This window comes from Salvia miltiorrhiza, chromosome 8, assembly GCF_028751815.1.
Source record: "Salvia miltiorrhiza cultivar Shanhuang (shh) chromosome 8, IMPLAD_Smil_shh, whole genome shotgun sequence".
Classification (NCBI taxonomy): Eukaryota; Viridiplantae; Streptophyta; class Magnoliopsida; order Lamiales; family Lamiaceae; genus Salvia; species Salvia miltiorrhiza.
Genome location: NC_080394.1, coordinates 19,908,836 through 19,923,387, shown reverse-complemented (window position 1 = coordinate 19,923,387; position 14,552 = coordinate 19,908,836). Strand labels below are relative to the sequence as shown.

Below are 14,552 nucleotides of genomic sequence, written 5' to 3'. Positions count from 1 at the left end.
TTATGTTCTCAACCTCACTTTGCGTGTCATAAACGTATAGTTGAAAAAATATTGGAGATGTATATTGTGGGATAAATCCAGGAAGATCATGATAAACCATTCCTTGTGCTCGAAAAGAAAAAACTCCTCATCTTGCAGATGCGAGTTGTTTATCCAATTTAATTTACACCGAACGAAGCAAATGAGAATATACTATTATTAGCACGAATATTCCTCCTTAAACTAATAGCTTCTTGTAATTGACTGTAAACAATTCATCCAACTCCAGAGGAACTTCAAAAATGCAAGTTTAATTTTTCCATTATCACAACAAAAAGTAGGAGGTTCATATTCAAATCTTCTAGCACCACAATGAATGCAATCAGACACCTTTTTCAATTCATGTAGCAATGAACCTAAATAGATAAACCATATAATTAAAAAATATATTGATAGTTTATCATAATATATTAAACGTATTTTTATCTTAAAATAATGTAATACTTACAATTCAAATCACTTGCATTTCGTTTATGTTTCTTTTGCTTTTGTAGATGTCTTCTTTGTCTATATACCTCATTAGTGCAATATATAAACATAAATATTTTAATTAAAAAATTGTTAAGATTTGTGCTCATGTTGTGTGATGTGTCCTTTTTTGGAGTAATTTATTTTCAACTTTTGTCTTATGTGAAGCTTTTTCCTATCCCATAGTAAAAGAATAGTTTTTTTTCTTGCTTTTTCAGCTTTCCTACTTCCATCCCAAATAAAATCTTTCTTTATGACAAGAATCATCAAACCAATGAATTAAATTAGGAAATTGAAAGTTTAAAAAAATATTAATGGACTTGAGACTGGACCAAAATGCATGATTACCTAAGAAATGTACAATTGTTGGTTAAAGTCATCATGGATTGAGTTTTGAGTATATCATAATAGTCATGCATACTTATTTTTTAGTTGATCTTATAGACATCACAATGAGTGGAAATATTTTGATATAACATAAGGTTGTTCCCAATATTCAATGAAATCTTTAAGTTAAATAAAGTTCGTGAAACTAAGCTATACCTAAATTTAATTACTTAATTTAATGAAGTAAAATCTTAACAAAGTGAAACATACAAATAGTACACATTTTCATATATCTTAATGGTAGTTAGTAGATTGGATGACATGTCGATGTCAATCCTTTGTTCTTAATGCATAAGAAATAATGGTATTTTTTTTATAATAAGAACTATACGGTTAGCTTATTTCCAACATAAATTGAAAAAAAATAATCTAAACCACAATAAAGAATATTGAGATAGTTAATTAAAATAAAAAATTAATCCAAATTCTAAAAGATTTTTAGATACAAATCTGACCCATTTCACATTTTTAGAATAATTGGATATTGCAAGTGGTCATAACATCTATAATCTATAGTATATAAATTAAAATATGATATTAAAACAATATCAAAGTGCTAATATTCAAGATCCAATTAATTATATATACTGTATTATTTTATCGGAGTTTGGAATGGTATTATAATGATAATTAGCTTACTTTGGTTAACTTATTCAAATCTTTATTTTGATGGTTAAATTATTTTTCCTTTTTGTATACTAATTTAATGTGATCTATATTCGAAACTTTTAATATGTATGAGCATGCGCAGCCCACGGGCTTGACCTTTACGCCCTCCGTTTCCCATCTGTCGGCGTCCGGACCGTCCCCACCGCCACACGGCGTTCGGCCCCTCAGCTGCCGCCGCCGTTGACTTGCTCCGATCGTGAGTGGGGCGCCGCTGCTCTAGACTCCGCTCTCCACTCAAGGCCGCTGCTCTCGACTCCGGCCCTCCACACAGGAGTCGACTCCGCCCCTCCACGCAGCGCCGCTGCTCTAGATCGTGAGTGGTGCGCCGCTGCTCTCGACTCCGCCCCTCCACACAGCGCCGCTGCTCTTGACTCCGCTCTCCACTCAAGACCGGACTGGTGCGCTCCTCCACTCCGCTCCAGACGACACGGCGTCCGATCGTGAGCTGAGCGCCGCTGCTCTCGGCTCCACTCTCCACTCACGGCCGGACTGGGGGTGCGCTCCTCACCGCAGCCTCCAGCCGTTTGACGTCGATCGAACACTGTGCGCCTGCTGCACCTCGACCCCCTGCTGGTCTGGTGCGGCTTCGCCGGACCACAGCGGCGGTCCCAGCAGTCCATCGAGAACAACGACGCGGCGTCTGGACGTCCTCCGCAGCCTCCGTCAATCCTCCGGAACGGATGATGCGGTTCTCGTCCTCTCTCCCCGATCGAAAACCCTTGTAAGCTTGGAAAGTCTTTTATTTATTGTTGAGGTGCATCGTTTATTCAGTTTGTTTTCCTTCTTCTTTTTTCGTTGTTTGTTTGGCTCGATTTTGCTCGATCTGGTTCATACATCGTGCTCTATTCGGATAAATCGACCATTTGCTGTTTTTAGTTATCGTGTTTGAATTCTGCTGTTGCCCAAGTAAGATTTCCTTTGGATGACATGAGCAACCCTACCCCGCCTGCTTCCATGACTATAGATTTTCCTCCAATCTCCAACAACTTTGTAAGGCCTATGCCTGCTTCTTCCGGTAAGAACCAAACTCGGCCCTCGGAGGTTCCCTCGAGTTCCACTCTCAAACCCGCTTTTGAGAACAGCAAGAGTCATTCCGAAGCTCTTGTCAAATCGACGCTGCATGGAATATCTAGCCCTAGCACTGAGGCGAAAAGGAACAAACTCTCTTTTGCGCGAACGGTCCAGCGATCAGTTCCCAAACCAGCAGATGTTTTCGCCCAGGACTACAACGCTCTTCACCCTGTAAACATTGGCAACAAATCTATTCTTCGGATTCCAGAATCCCTGTATCAAAGTAAACTCAAGGAGTTTGAGTTCGCTATTCACGCCAGGCTTTTGCTGAATAAGGGAGACGCCCCCAGATTTGCTTCTGACATTAAACAAGAACTCATGGCTTTATGGAAAACCTCGGATGCCATCCGTGTGGTGCCACTTGGAAAAGGTTTCTTTTCGATAATTTTCGCGAATGAATATGAGCTTGCTACGGCAAAATCTAGGGCTACTTGGAAATTGAGCAAAGGTATTATTCGAATCAGGGAATGGGTTCCGGATTTTGACCCATACAAAGAATCATCTGCTCTCTCCCAAGTCTGGCTAAGAATCTATTATCTTCCTCACGAATACTGGCATCCGGAAGTGATAATCGGTATCGCCAGATATGTCGGTCTTCCTATTAAACTTGATGGTTTTGCGTTCTCTGGGCAAGTGGGTCACTTTGCTCGTGTTCTTGTTGACATGGATGTCTCTAAGCCTATTCCCGAAACTCTCACGGTGGATAAGGGGACGCGGGGACGCGCTCGTTCGAGGTTGAATTCGTATATGAAAATTTGCCGCATTTTTGTGGCTTTTGCAGACTTGCAGGTCATAACATTGCTCAATGCCGCCGCAAGAAACAGCAGGACAACAACACTGACATCACGAATCCCACAAGCTCGGATCAACCTTCTCTCAAAACCATTCACAACAAAACTATGGGGAAAGAATGGCAGAAAAATAAAGAGATTCCTATCGGTAATTCTTTCGATGCTTTATCTCAAGAACCTTCCGGAGATGAGGACGTCAACCAGGAGCCTCTTATTGAGAAGGAGAGGACTTCCATTATCAGCGCTTCGGAACATATTAATCACACTCCCGCTGAGGAGTTTCGTCAGACAGATGGGGCACAGAATTTGCCCCAGCGTAAAGAAGGTTTGTCCGGACCTGATTTGCTTGCAGCTGCGTGCAGACCCGTTCCTTATTCGAACACCGTACCACTTATAATATCCGAAGATGATACTAATAACAAGAGCACTGAGATGGGTACTTTTACTGATAAGGAGGTAGCCTTGGGTAACATGATGAAAGTGCAGATTTTAGAAACCTCATTAACTCAAAATCAAAAGGCTGATAGTGCTAGTGAAAGGCAAGAACAAGAGACAAACTGTCGAACAGTTGGTGCCATTAGTCGTACTACAAATGAGATGATTGAAGCCGTACCACTCAAACGGGGGCGGGGTAGGCCGCCTAAGCAAACTGTCGAACAGTTGGTGCGCACGGCTACTCCGACTATAAAAGATCGTCTACGGCACAATCAGGCCGATACTATTGGGGATCAGGTAGGACAACTTCAGGGGACCACGACAGAGTTTAACTCTTTGGTTAAGGAAGTGGTGGATAAAGGCGTCCAAATTTCAGAGTTTCTTATCTCTCAAACTTCTTCTGCTGCTGGTAAAAGTATGGACGCCGCTTCTTCACGGAAATGGGGTGATATGGTGGATGATGATTACGATCCTCAAGAGGAGGACGAAAATATCCACCTTTCTCAATGAATATTCTCTCTTGGAATATTCGTGGTATGACGGACACAGCACGTAATTTGCTTCACAATTACTGTCATGTTCATCATCCTATTATTCTAGGCATTATTGAGCCTAAGACTAACTTTCTTCATATTCCGGCCTCCTTCTGGAACTCTATCAATTTGACTCCTTTCCATCAAAATGATCGCGCCCCTCATGCTTCCAACATCTGGATTCTCATCGCCACCGGGGTTACCTGCTCGTTGATTATGTCCACGGAGCAGATGGTTATTTTTGACATCTTGTTTTCTAGCTATTCTTTCAGAGTGGCTATTGTTCACGGAAGTTGTAATTATATCACTCGCAGGATTCTTTGGGATGATATCTCTTCTTGTATGGTCCCTCAAATGGTTATTCTTGGGGACTTTAATGCTGTGCTTGGAGCTCATGAGCGGCGTGGACGCCGGTTTCCCAGCCGTGTTTCATGTAGAGATTTTCAAGCTTTCATTGATCGTCATGCTCTCATTCAAGCTCCCACCTCTGGGCCTTTTTTTACTTGGACAGACAGGCGTAAATTTCCTATGACTACTGAGTCTGTCCTGGACCGCACTATTTTCTCAGAGGATTTTGCTGCGCAATGTCACTCTACTGAGAGCTGGGTTTTGCCTCGTCTTGGCTCTGACCATGCTCCTATTTTGTTTAAATGTTCCACTCCTCCTAATACCTCTGGCGCCCGTCCTTTTCGTTTCCTGAACATGTGGAGTTCTCACTCTGATTTTATTCCAATGGTTCAGCGTTCTTGGGCTCCTGTTGTTGATTCGAACTGCCCCATGGTGCGTATGATGCACAAGTTGAAACGTTTGAGGAAGGAGCTCAAAATTTGGAATAAATCCACTTTTGGGAACTTCAACACTTCGCTTGAGGAGCTCTATAATAAGCTCTCTTCTCTTCAGGCAAATATCGATAATGTTGGCTATTCTGAGGCGCTCTTTGATCAAGAAGTTGAGCTTGAAGCCTCTATCTTGGTCATGCTCTCTCGGCAAGAGGACCTACTTCGCCAGAAAAGTAGAATTAGATGGCTCCAGGATGGAGATCGAAATACTCAGTTTTATCATAACATGGTGAGAATGAAGCGCGCTAGCCATACTATCAAACATCTTGAGATTAACGACGTCCTGGTTGAAGATCATAACATTTTGGCGTCTCATGTGGAAAACTTTTATAAATCTCTTTTTGCGGCGAATTTCAATCCTGGGGGCGATCTTTCGTGGATTAGTAATTATATCACCAGTAGCCTCAATTTGGATCAGAAATCGGCTTTGGTTACTTGTCCGACTGCTACAGAGATCAAAGCGGTGGTCTTTGCTATGGACAAAGATAGCGCTCCCGGCCCGGATGGCTTTGGAGGTACTTTATATCGTTCCGCTTGGGAAATTATTGAGCATGATTTCACTTCCGCCATCAGAAGATTCTTCACTCATCATTATCTCCCTTCGGGTCTCAATTCCAATACTCTGAGCCTTCTTCCCAAGAAAGTTAATGCCAAGGTTATATCTGATTATCGGCCCATCGTTCTTGGCAATTTCTTTTACAAAGTTATTGCCAAGATTCTGGCAATCCGGCTGAATGCTACTGCCGCCAACATCGTCTCCAAAAATCAATTTGGGTTTATTTTGGGACGTTATATTCATGAGTGTATCACTCTTGCCTCAGAAGGGGCGAACTGCATGGAGAGGTCTTTACACGGCAAAAACATGGCTCTTAAACTCAACATTCATAAGGCCTTTGATACGCTTAGATGGGATTTTCTTCTGTTCGTGCTTCAACAGTTTGGCTTCCCCAATATTTTTTGCTCTTGGATCAAAACTATTCTCAGCTCGGCTCGCATCTCTATTCGGTTCAACGGTGCTCTCTATGGATATTTCGAATGCGGTCGGGGAGTAAGACAAGGAGATCCTTTGTCTCCCATTCTTTTTGCCTTGGCGGAAGATGTTCTTAGCCGTATTTTTTTGGATGCTGGTAATCGGGGTTTAATTGACGGCATGCGTTTCTGGAGATCTTTGAGATTCCCTTCTCATCTGCTTTACGCTGATGATGTGCTCCTGTTCTGTCAGGCCTCCAAGCGTAATTGCATTATGATAGACTCGATTATTCAGCTCTATGCCACGGTCTCTGGTCAATACTGCAACAAGCAAAAGTCTACTCTTTACTTCGGAAAAGGGGTGTCTCCTGGGCGACGCTCTCGGCTTCAACGGATTTTGGACTTCAACGTTGGCTCCATGCCTTTCACTTACTTGGGAGTGCCTATTTTCTCGGGTCGAGCTTCTGCTGCTAAACTTCGACCTATCTATGATCGGATTCTTGCCCATTTCCCTAGGTGGCAAGGTGGTCAACTTTCTATGGCGGGCAGGATCTGCTTAGTTTCTTCTGTTATCAACAGTGCTGCGGTACATAGCATGCTTGTTTATAAATGGCCAGCGAAACTTCTGCATGCTCTTGACAGAGCTTGTAGATCGTTCATCTGGACTGGGAGTACTCTGAAGAAACCTTCTTTTTCTGTGAGTTGGATCAGAGCTCGTGCTCTGAAGGAACATGGCGGCATTGGAGTCAAATCTTTCTCTGACATCAATAATAGTTTCATGTTTCGGCTGGGTTGGTATATTATGAACATGAACAGCTTCGGCTATCGGCTGCTTCGTCAGAAATATCTCACTCAGACCATGGATTGGGCTTCCCAATGGGCGAGTTCATCGATTTGGACTGGTGTTAGAAGGACGATTCGGGAGATTGTTTCGGATACCTTCTGCACGATTGGTACTGGAGATACAATTTATTTTTGGAGAGATAATTGGCTCGGGTATCGGCTGATCGACAAACTTCATATTTCGGAGTTCATGACACCCTATTTCTCTCAGAAGATTTCAGACTTCTACTTTGATAATAAGTGGCACCTCACTTCTAGTTTTATTCAGTCTTTCCCACGCATTGCTCTCGACATCATATCTACCCCCATTCCTGGATTGGCGGACGACAGATCCTGGATACACTCGGGTTTCGGGAACATTACTGCTACTTCGGCCTTTGGTCACTTACGACCACAGTTCCCTAAGGTCGACTGGGGTTCCTGGATTTGGGCCCCTTTTATCCCCGCTCGGCGATCTCTCTTTGTCTGGCGCACGATTGTTGGCAAGCTCCCTACCTTTGATATGAATCGCCTCCTTGGTTTTCACGGGCCTAACCGCTGCCCTTTATGCTCGGCAGCGGAAGAGACGATGGATCACGTTCTGTTGAACTGCTCCTTCTCGGCTTCTATTTGGGCGGATGTCCTTCGTTGGTTTTTGATTGAGCAAACTTTGCCGTTGGATGTGGGCAGCATGATTCGCTTCTCTATCCACCAGAAAAATAGCAAACAAGTGGGCAATTTGTGGAAAGTTGGGGTGGTCTCTCTCCTCTGGAGTCTCTGGTCTCACCGCAACAACGTCATACATAAAAATTTAGCACCTTCGCGCCACTTGATTCTCAAGCAGGTCCGGGTTTTTCTTTGTGAATCTGCCAACAATTTCGTCCTTGGCTCTATGGACAACTCGGTTTTTGATCTTCTCATTCTTAAGAATCTTTCCATCGCTGGACAACCAAGGAAGCCTTTCTCCTTTATTTACGTTGCTTGGCACCTTCCCCCGCCGTCTTGGATTAAAGTTAATACTGATGGCTCGGTCCGTGAAGGGAGGATTCATGCGGGGGGCGTCTTTAGGAATGCCTTCAATGACGTTCTTGGTTGTTATCATTTCTCAGGCGGCCAGGGGGTTGCATTCGAAGCAGAACTTTTAGCTATTATTATTGCGATTGAATCTGCGCATCGTGCCAAATGGGAGAGAGTTTGGTTTGAGTCGAATTCTTCTTACGTGGTTCAGCTTCTTCAGTCGCTCTCTGAGACGGTTCCTTGGAGATTCAAGCCTAGGTGGCAGCTTGCTCTCTCCAAACTCCATACTTTCACGTGGCGCATTTCTCACATTTTTCGTGAGGGCAACAGATCGGCGGATTTTTTGGCTTCTCAAGCTTCGGAGGAGGGTTTTTGGCCTCATGCCATTGCTGGTTTACATGATTTTGTCAAGGAGGATGTTTCTATTCCCTATTTTACTCGTTTCGCTTGATTTTTTGGTCTTCTTTTCTTTTGTTATGGATCGGTTGCGAGCCGGGAGGCCTAAGGGTAATGGTTCGGCCGGAATCCTTGAGACCTCCTAACTCAGCTCTGTCAACCTTGGTCCTTGACGAGTACTCTTTTTCCTCAACTGTTATGAGGTTTTAACGAGGCTCGGCCCTTAGTCTGCAGCTTTGTGCTTTCAAGGGTTTTTGGTTCTCCGTTGTTGTTTCTTTTCTTTTTAATAAAATCTTATTTCAGCAGTATAACATTAAAATAATATATAAATGATAGATAAAATTTTAATAAGAAATTAAAAGAATTAGAACTTAAATTAAAAATGTAGAAAATCAGTATAACATAATTCAAGAATTTATTAATACTTAGTCAAATTTGCAAATTAATTAGATCAATCATTTTAAATGACAAGTATCCTTTATGTATTGTTGTGCAACTTTTTATATATTTATCTAATTGAAATTTCTATGTGATTTAATTTTACCAATGTTATTTTCATGGACGGGTAACAATACTATTATCTTATATTATTATCATACCAAATTATATTTCCCTTAATGCTTAATGCGCTTATGTTTTTTTTTTTGGATATATTTGGTTTGAAAGTTATAATCTATATATATATATATATATATAAATAGTGAGTGATTTGAAGGAGTTCAAACTTATTTAGAAATTAGAATTGTCCTAGGAAATAGATTCTTGTGCGTGGTTAGGAACTTAGGATAATATTAATAACATGATGTGACATTGTTGACCTTAAAATAGATTTAAAAATAAGGACAAAATAGGCAAATCAAATTTTATAAAATAAGGCATTTTTATAATAGGTATAGATATAGATTAACCCATTTCTTTCATTATTAATTGGTTTTAACTTATGTAAAACTCAAGCATATCTCAAGTGCTTGTATTAAACCTTTGGTTGCATGTCGAAATTCATATTGTTTGTCTTTTTTAGAAGGTCTAGTGGTAGAATGAGTTTTTCTGAGGGTAAAGATCACAAATTTCGAATTTCATTAGCATTATTATATAAAAATAGAAATTTATTCAGTGCATACTAAAAACAAAAATAACAGAATTTCATGAATATATATACACCCATAATCATATATTTTTTTACATATGCATCTTTCCTAGTTTAGTGCTTAGGTGTAATTTGATCTTTCATCTCGTATTTCTTTTATCATCAAACACAATATGTGCAGTGACGTTGTAAACAACAAACATATTGAATAAAGTTAAATACTTCCTTCGTTTGACATCCATCAAATAAAAGAACTTCTTGTCATTCTTTTGTAAACAACAATACATTGCGGAGTCTAGAGTCGTCATCGACATCCATCAAATAAAAGAAATCCTTGTCATTCTTTTGACACGAATTGAACAACTTTTGAATAGCAATGGTGTCTCTTGTGCCGAGTCGCAACCTTAGGGTGCCTCCAACGGCACCAAATTCTAGTTTCTTATTTTGGGAACCACCGTTGGAGAATTCAAGAACTGGGTGCGGCTCGGAAATCGGAGGAACTAGGTGCATTCTTGCACCCAGCTTCTGCTGACATGTGCGGGCCCTCCTTCAACCTTTTTCTTTTTTATTTTATTTTCTTATTTTGTTTTCAACTGATTTCAAAGCTTTCATATTTATTTCTTTTTATTCTTTTTCATTTATTGTTTTCTTCAGCTGACATAATTGCTTTCTTTTGGAGCTTTTCACATTTTTTGCTTTTTTTTCCCGACTGTTCAACGGCTAATTTATTTTATTAAATTAGATAATTAAAATATAGAATTTTAATTTAAAAATATAATTAAAGTATATAAATAATAATACAAATAAAATTAATTGAGAAATATATATATATAGATATATAGAGGGAGTGTGTATTATGGTGGGACCCTGAAAAAGTAAGAAACTGGTTTATTGTTGGAGAAGATGTGAGAAAAAAAAGTAGGTGGGTTTCTAAAGCTGATGTGGCAGTGATGTGGCAATTTAGAAACTAGAAACTGGGATCATTGTTGGAGCCACCCTTATACTCTCTTCCACATAATTCCTACAAACTTTGACCATTGCTCCAAAATTAGATGGTCCCTAGGAAATATTTTCAGCATCCTTTTACTCTTAGATATAGTCACATCCCAACACGATCATGTGCTTCTAACTATATATCCTTTCAGTTTGCTTGATAAGTGCCTATGAGCCGGCATGAACTCCAACATTTCCGGCTCAAGTTCATGATTTTGCTCGTTGAACACTTTCCTAATCAACCAAACACTATCACCATTGTATGTTGCATTTATACGAGTGAATCAGTCCATCCTCTTACTAAAACTTTTACTCTCCTACTGTCGTTCCCTTTTACACGTATATCGAATCGAAGATATTTAACTCTACTTATGGATCTTGTTGCAACATTGAAACGTTTAGCCTTGACATAGGCTTTATAGGATTCTAGTAGATCTTTTCCACTTTCAAATATCAATTTAGGCCTTGGATCAGTTTGCAGCATCTCAACAGTTGTGTTATCACCTTCAAACAAATATTTATTGTCTTGATCTTTTAATTCAATTTTTTCTCGTTCTATTTCACCTTGCTCTTGTTGTTGTTCATCTTGCTCTTTTTCAAGGTATTGCATGACACCTTATTCCCCATGGCATTGTCCATAAATTCGAATAACTCAAACATTAAAGCATCTTCTCTTGCAGTTTCATCTGCCATGAAAGATTTTTTTTTTTATTTTTTTAATTTGACTTGAGATATGGCTACCATGCATGATTCTACATAATGTTAATTTTTTTTCCGACGTAAGATATGGCAGCTAGAATTATGCTTTGCTGATGCGATGAATTACAATTAGGATCTGTTGGAGCCAAAATATTTTTTTTTTTATGGGTTGGCAACATATTTTAGATTGGAAGTGAAAACCCAAATAATAAGTGGTGGATGGAATTAATCCGGATTGAGCCACCAACCCCATTTTGTACCCACGTAGTATTTTGTTTTGTCCTATCAGCGTCACTTATTTATATTTGCAGATGAGATGACATGACATGTTTTTTGCATGCATGAGTTAAACGACAAGAGATTAGGTAGAAAGAAAAGGACAAATATTAACTGCGCATTGATGTGGTGTCTCCCTTGCCAAAATGAATTTGAACACTAGAACCTCTGGTTCATAAATATATCGAATCAAAAAGCAGCTGCCAATGGAGGTACCTCTACTGACGGGGACCCAACGGTGGCGTACGGCCGCCGGAGATCTGAACCGTGTGAATCTGATTGCGCTGCCGATGATCGTGGTGACGCTGTCGCAGTACCTTCTGCGTACGTCTCCGATCTTCATGTTAGGTCATTTAGGCGAACTCTCTCTCTCCAGTGCTTCCATAGCCACCTCTCTCTCCAACGTCACCGGATTCAGCTTACTCGTATTTAATTTCCAAACACTAATTATTTCAGTTTTTAAGTTGATGATTCGATTGGAGAATACTAGTATGTGATGTGTGTTGGTAATGATGCAGTTCGGGATGGCTAGTGCTTTGGAGACTCTGTGCGGGCAGGCATACGGCGCCAAGCAATACGAGAGAGTTGGGGCTTTCACTTATGGGGCTATTTTCTGTCTGTTTATTGTGTGCCTCCCTGTTTGTGTGCTTTGGATCTACACAGAGGAGTTGCTAATTTTGATGGGTCAAGATCCTCTCATTTCTGCTGAAGCTGGCAAATACACCATCTATCTCATCCCTACATTGTTTCCCTATGCTATTCTTCAGTCTCTTGTTCGCTACCTGCAGACGCAGAGTTTGATCTTTCCCATGTTGTGGACCGCTTTACTCTCCCTCTGCTTCCAGTTACTCCTGTGTTGGTCTTTTGTGTTCAAGTTCAATCTTGGAAACGGCGGGGCTGCCCTGTCCATCGCCATTTCCTATTGGTTTAACGTTGCTTTGCTTGTGCTTTATGTCAAGTTTTCACCAACCTGTGAGAAAACTCGCGCTTCCTTTTCCAAAGATATTTTTCTCACTGTGAGGGAGTTCTTCCGCTTTGCTGTCCCATCTGCTGTGATGGTCTGGTAATACTTTGATTTGATTGTTTTGCCGCACGGCAGCCTTCATTCTGGTGATATTCTCATTGCTGATTTTTGCAGTTTGGAGTGGTGGTCGTTTGAGCTGGTGATATTGCTTTCAGGATTGCTGCCAAATCCAGAGTTGGCAACATCCGTTCTTGCTGTATGGTATGTATGCTGTATTCGAATCATTGTTCTATGTAATGCTGTATTGAATGTGTAATTGTTGGTTGTGTGCAGCTTCACAATGACTTCGCTGCACTATCACATACCGTATTCCTTCGGTGCTGCTGCAAGGTCGATTCTTGATACTCTCTATATTCGTATGAATAAGGGAATGATGATTGGCTTTAATTAATGTAGCACCCTGGTGTCGAACGAGCTTGGAGCAGGGAAACCAGAGGGAGCTCGAATTGCTGTGTATGCAGTGGTAGTTTTGGCAGTAGCGGAGTTCGTGATAGCCAGCACGAGCCTCTACTTGTGCCGCGGCATATTAGGATATGCGTTTAGCGGGGAGAAACAAGTGGTGGAGGGCGTGAAAGAAATGGTTCCTCTGCTTTGCATGTCCATCGTCATGGATAGCTCGCAGGCGGTGCTTTCGGGAGTAGCTAGAGGGAGCGGATGGCAGCACATAGGGGCGTATGTGAATCTGGGGTCTTACTATATAGTGGGGATCCCAGTGGCTTTGCTACTGGGGTTTGTGCTGGACCTCAAAGGGAAGGGCCTTTGGAGTGGATTGGTTGCAGGAACAACTGTGCAGGCTCTCTCACTTTCTTTCATAACATCTCTTACTAATTGGGACAACCAGGTATCCTTCCCTTCCATTATCTACTGTTGTTTGCTTTTGTCACACTTTGTAGTGATGCACTTGTTAATTAATTACTTACAGGCAAGGGAGGCCAGGCACCGAGTTTTTACTCATAAAATTCCACTGCCAGATGAGATTGAGGCCCATTTAATAGCATGATCCAAGTTTTGGTTGTTTTTTCTGTCCCCACCTTTTGGGCTGACAATTTTCATGATTCTTCACTTATACTATACTACAATCTTGTTTTTCCAATTTGAAAGCCTTTTCCCCTTTCCAAGATTAATGCTTGCAGCATAATCTCCGGTTTCAATTTCTACTGCTGCCTATCTTATTGAATCTGTCAGCAATGCGAATAACATGATGCATAGAGGCCGCGCCACGGTGGACTCGATCGCAAGACATTTAGCCTTAGACATTAATCATTCTGTCGGTAGGCCAACTCATGCACATTATTATGTTTTTATATTTATTGCTGTTGTTCTGTGTATAATAAACTAGCATTCCTCCTATGCAAGACACAAAAATATTACTCCCTTCGTCACACTTTAAATGGCCCAAAATTATAGGACAAATTCTATAATTTTGGATCATTTGAAGTGGGAGGGAGGGAGTATATATATATGTATATATATATATATGAGTGTGTGTGTTGTGTGTGTGTGTATAACTTCACCAAAATAATGATAATTAAAATTTTTGATACACATGAAATGATGTGTGTAGTTTTAGTGTGTGTATTTAGTAAGGTTAAATCAAATACGGAGTAATAGTAATCCCTCCGTCCCAAACGAAATGTCCTCTATCTTTTCGACACGGGGATTAAGAAATGTGTATAAAGTAGATAAAGTGGGTTGGTGGAAATTATTTAAATATTAAGTATAGAGAGAGAGTGTGTATTGCCAAAAAAGGAAACATGATATTTTGTTTGGGACAGCCCAAAAAGAAAAATAGGACATTTGGTTTGGGACGAAGGGAGTATAATTTTTTGTGAGTAAAATTATGTTGTATAAAAGTTTTAGTTGTATAAATGTAAGTATCGTATATTTGAGGTTTTTTATTGTATAGTGACGATCTATTTTATATTAGGGAGGTAAAAATTGAACATTTTACTATATAATTAAAATAAACATATTTGAAAGTAAATCATACTTCTAAATTGTTAACTACTTTATATTACACGCTTATGATACTATTTT

The 14,552-nt window shown here is 40.4% G+C and overlaps 1 protein-coding gene across 1 annotated transcript; it reads left to right on the top strand.

Annotated features, from left to right (window-relative positions):
* The first annotated feature begins 11,545 nt into the window (after window positions 1-11,545).
* On the top strand, window positions 11,546-13,880 carry LOC131001732 (protein DETOXIFICATION 14-like). The gene is made up of 6 exons (XM_057928293.1): window positions 11,546-11,916; window positions 12,010-12,554; window positions 12,630-12,716; window positions 12,789-12,845; window positions 12,912-13,356; window positions 13,438-13,880. The coding sequence occupies exons 1-6, from the start codon at window positions 11,698-11,700 to the stop codon at window positions 13,513-13,515; spliced, it is 1,431 nt and encodes a 476-aa protein (XP_057784276.1). The 5' UTR covers window positions 11,546-11,697; the 3' UTR covers window positions 13,516-13,880.
* Window positions 13,881-14,552: the final 672 nt, after the last annotated feature.

Excerpts from the sequence above, each read along its gene's own strand:
- LOC131001732 (XM_057928293.1), top strand. The coding sequence starts at position 11,698 with ATGGAGGTACCTCTACTGACGGGGACCCAACGGTGGCGTACGGCCGCC. Across the intron at positions 11,917-12,009 it reads TCACCGGATTCAGCTTACTC|TTCGGGATGGCTAGTGCTTT; the intron begins GTATTTAATTTC and ends GTAATGATGCAG. Across the intron at positions 12,846-12,911 it reads TCCTTCGGTGCTGCTGCAAG|CACCCTGGTGTCGAACGAGC; the intron begins GTCGATTCTTGA and ends TAATTAATGTAG.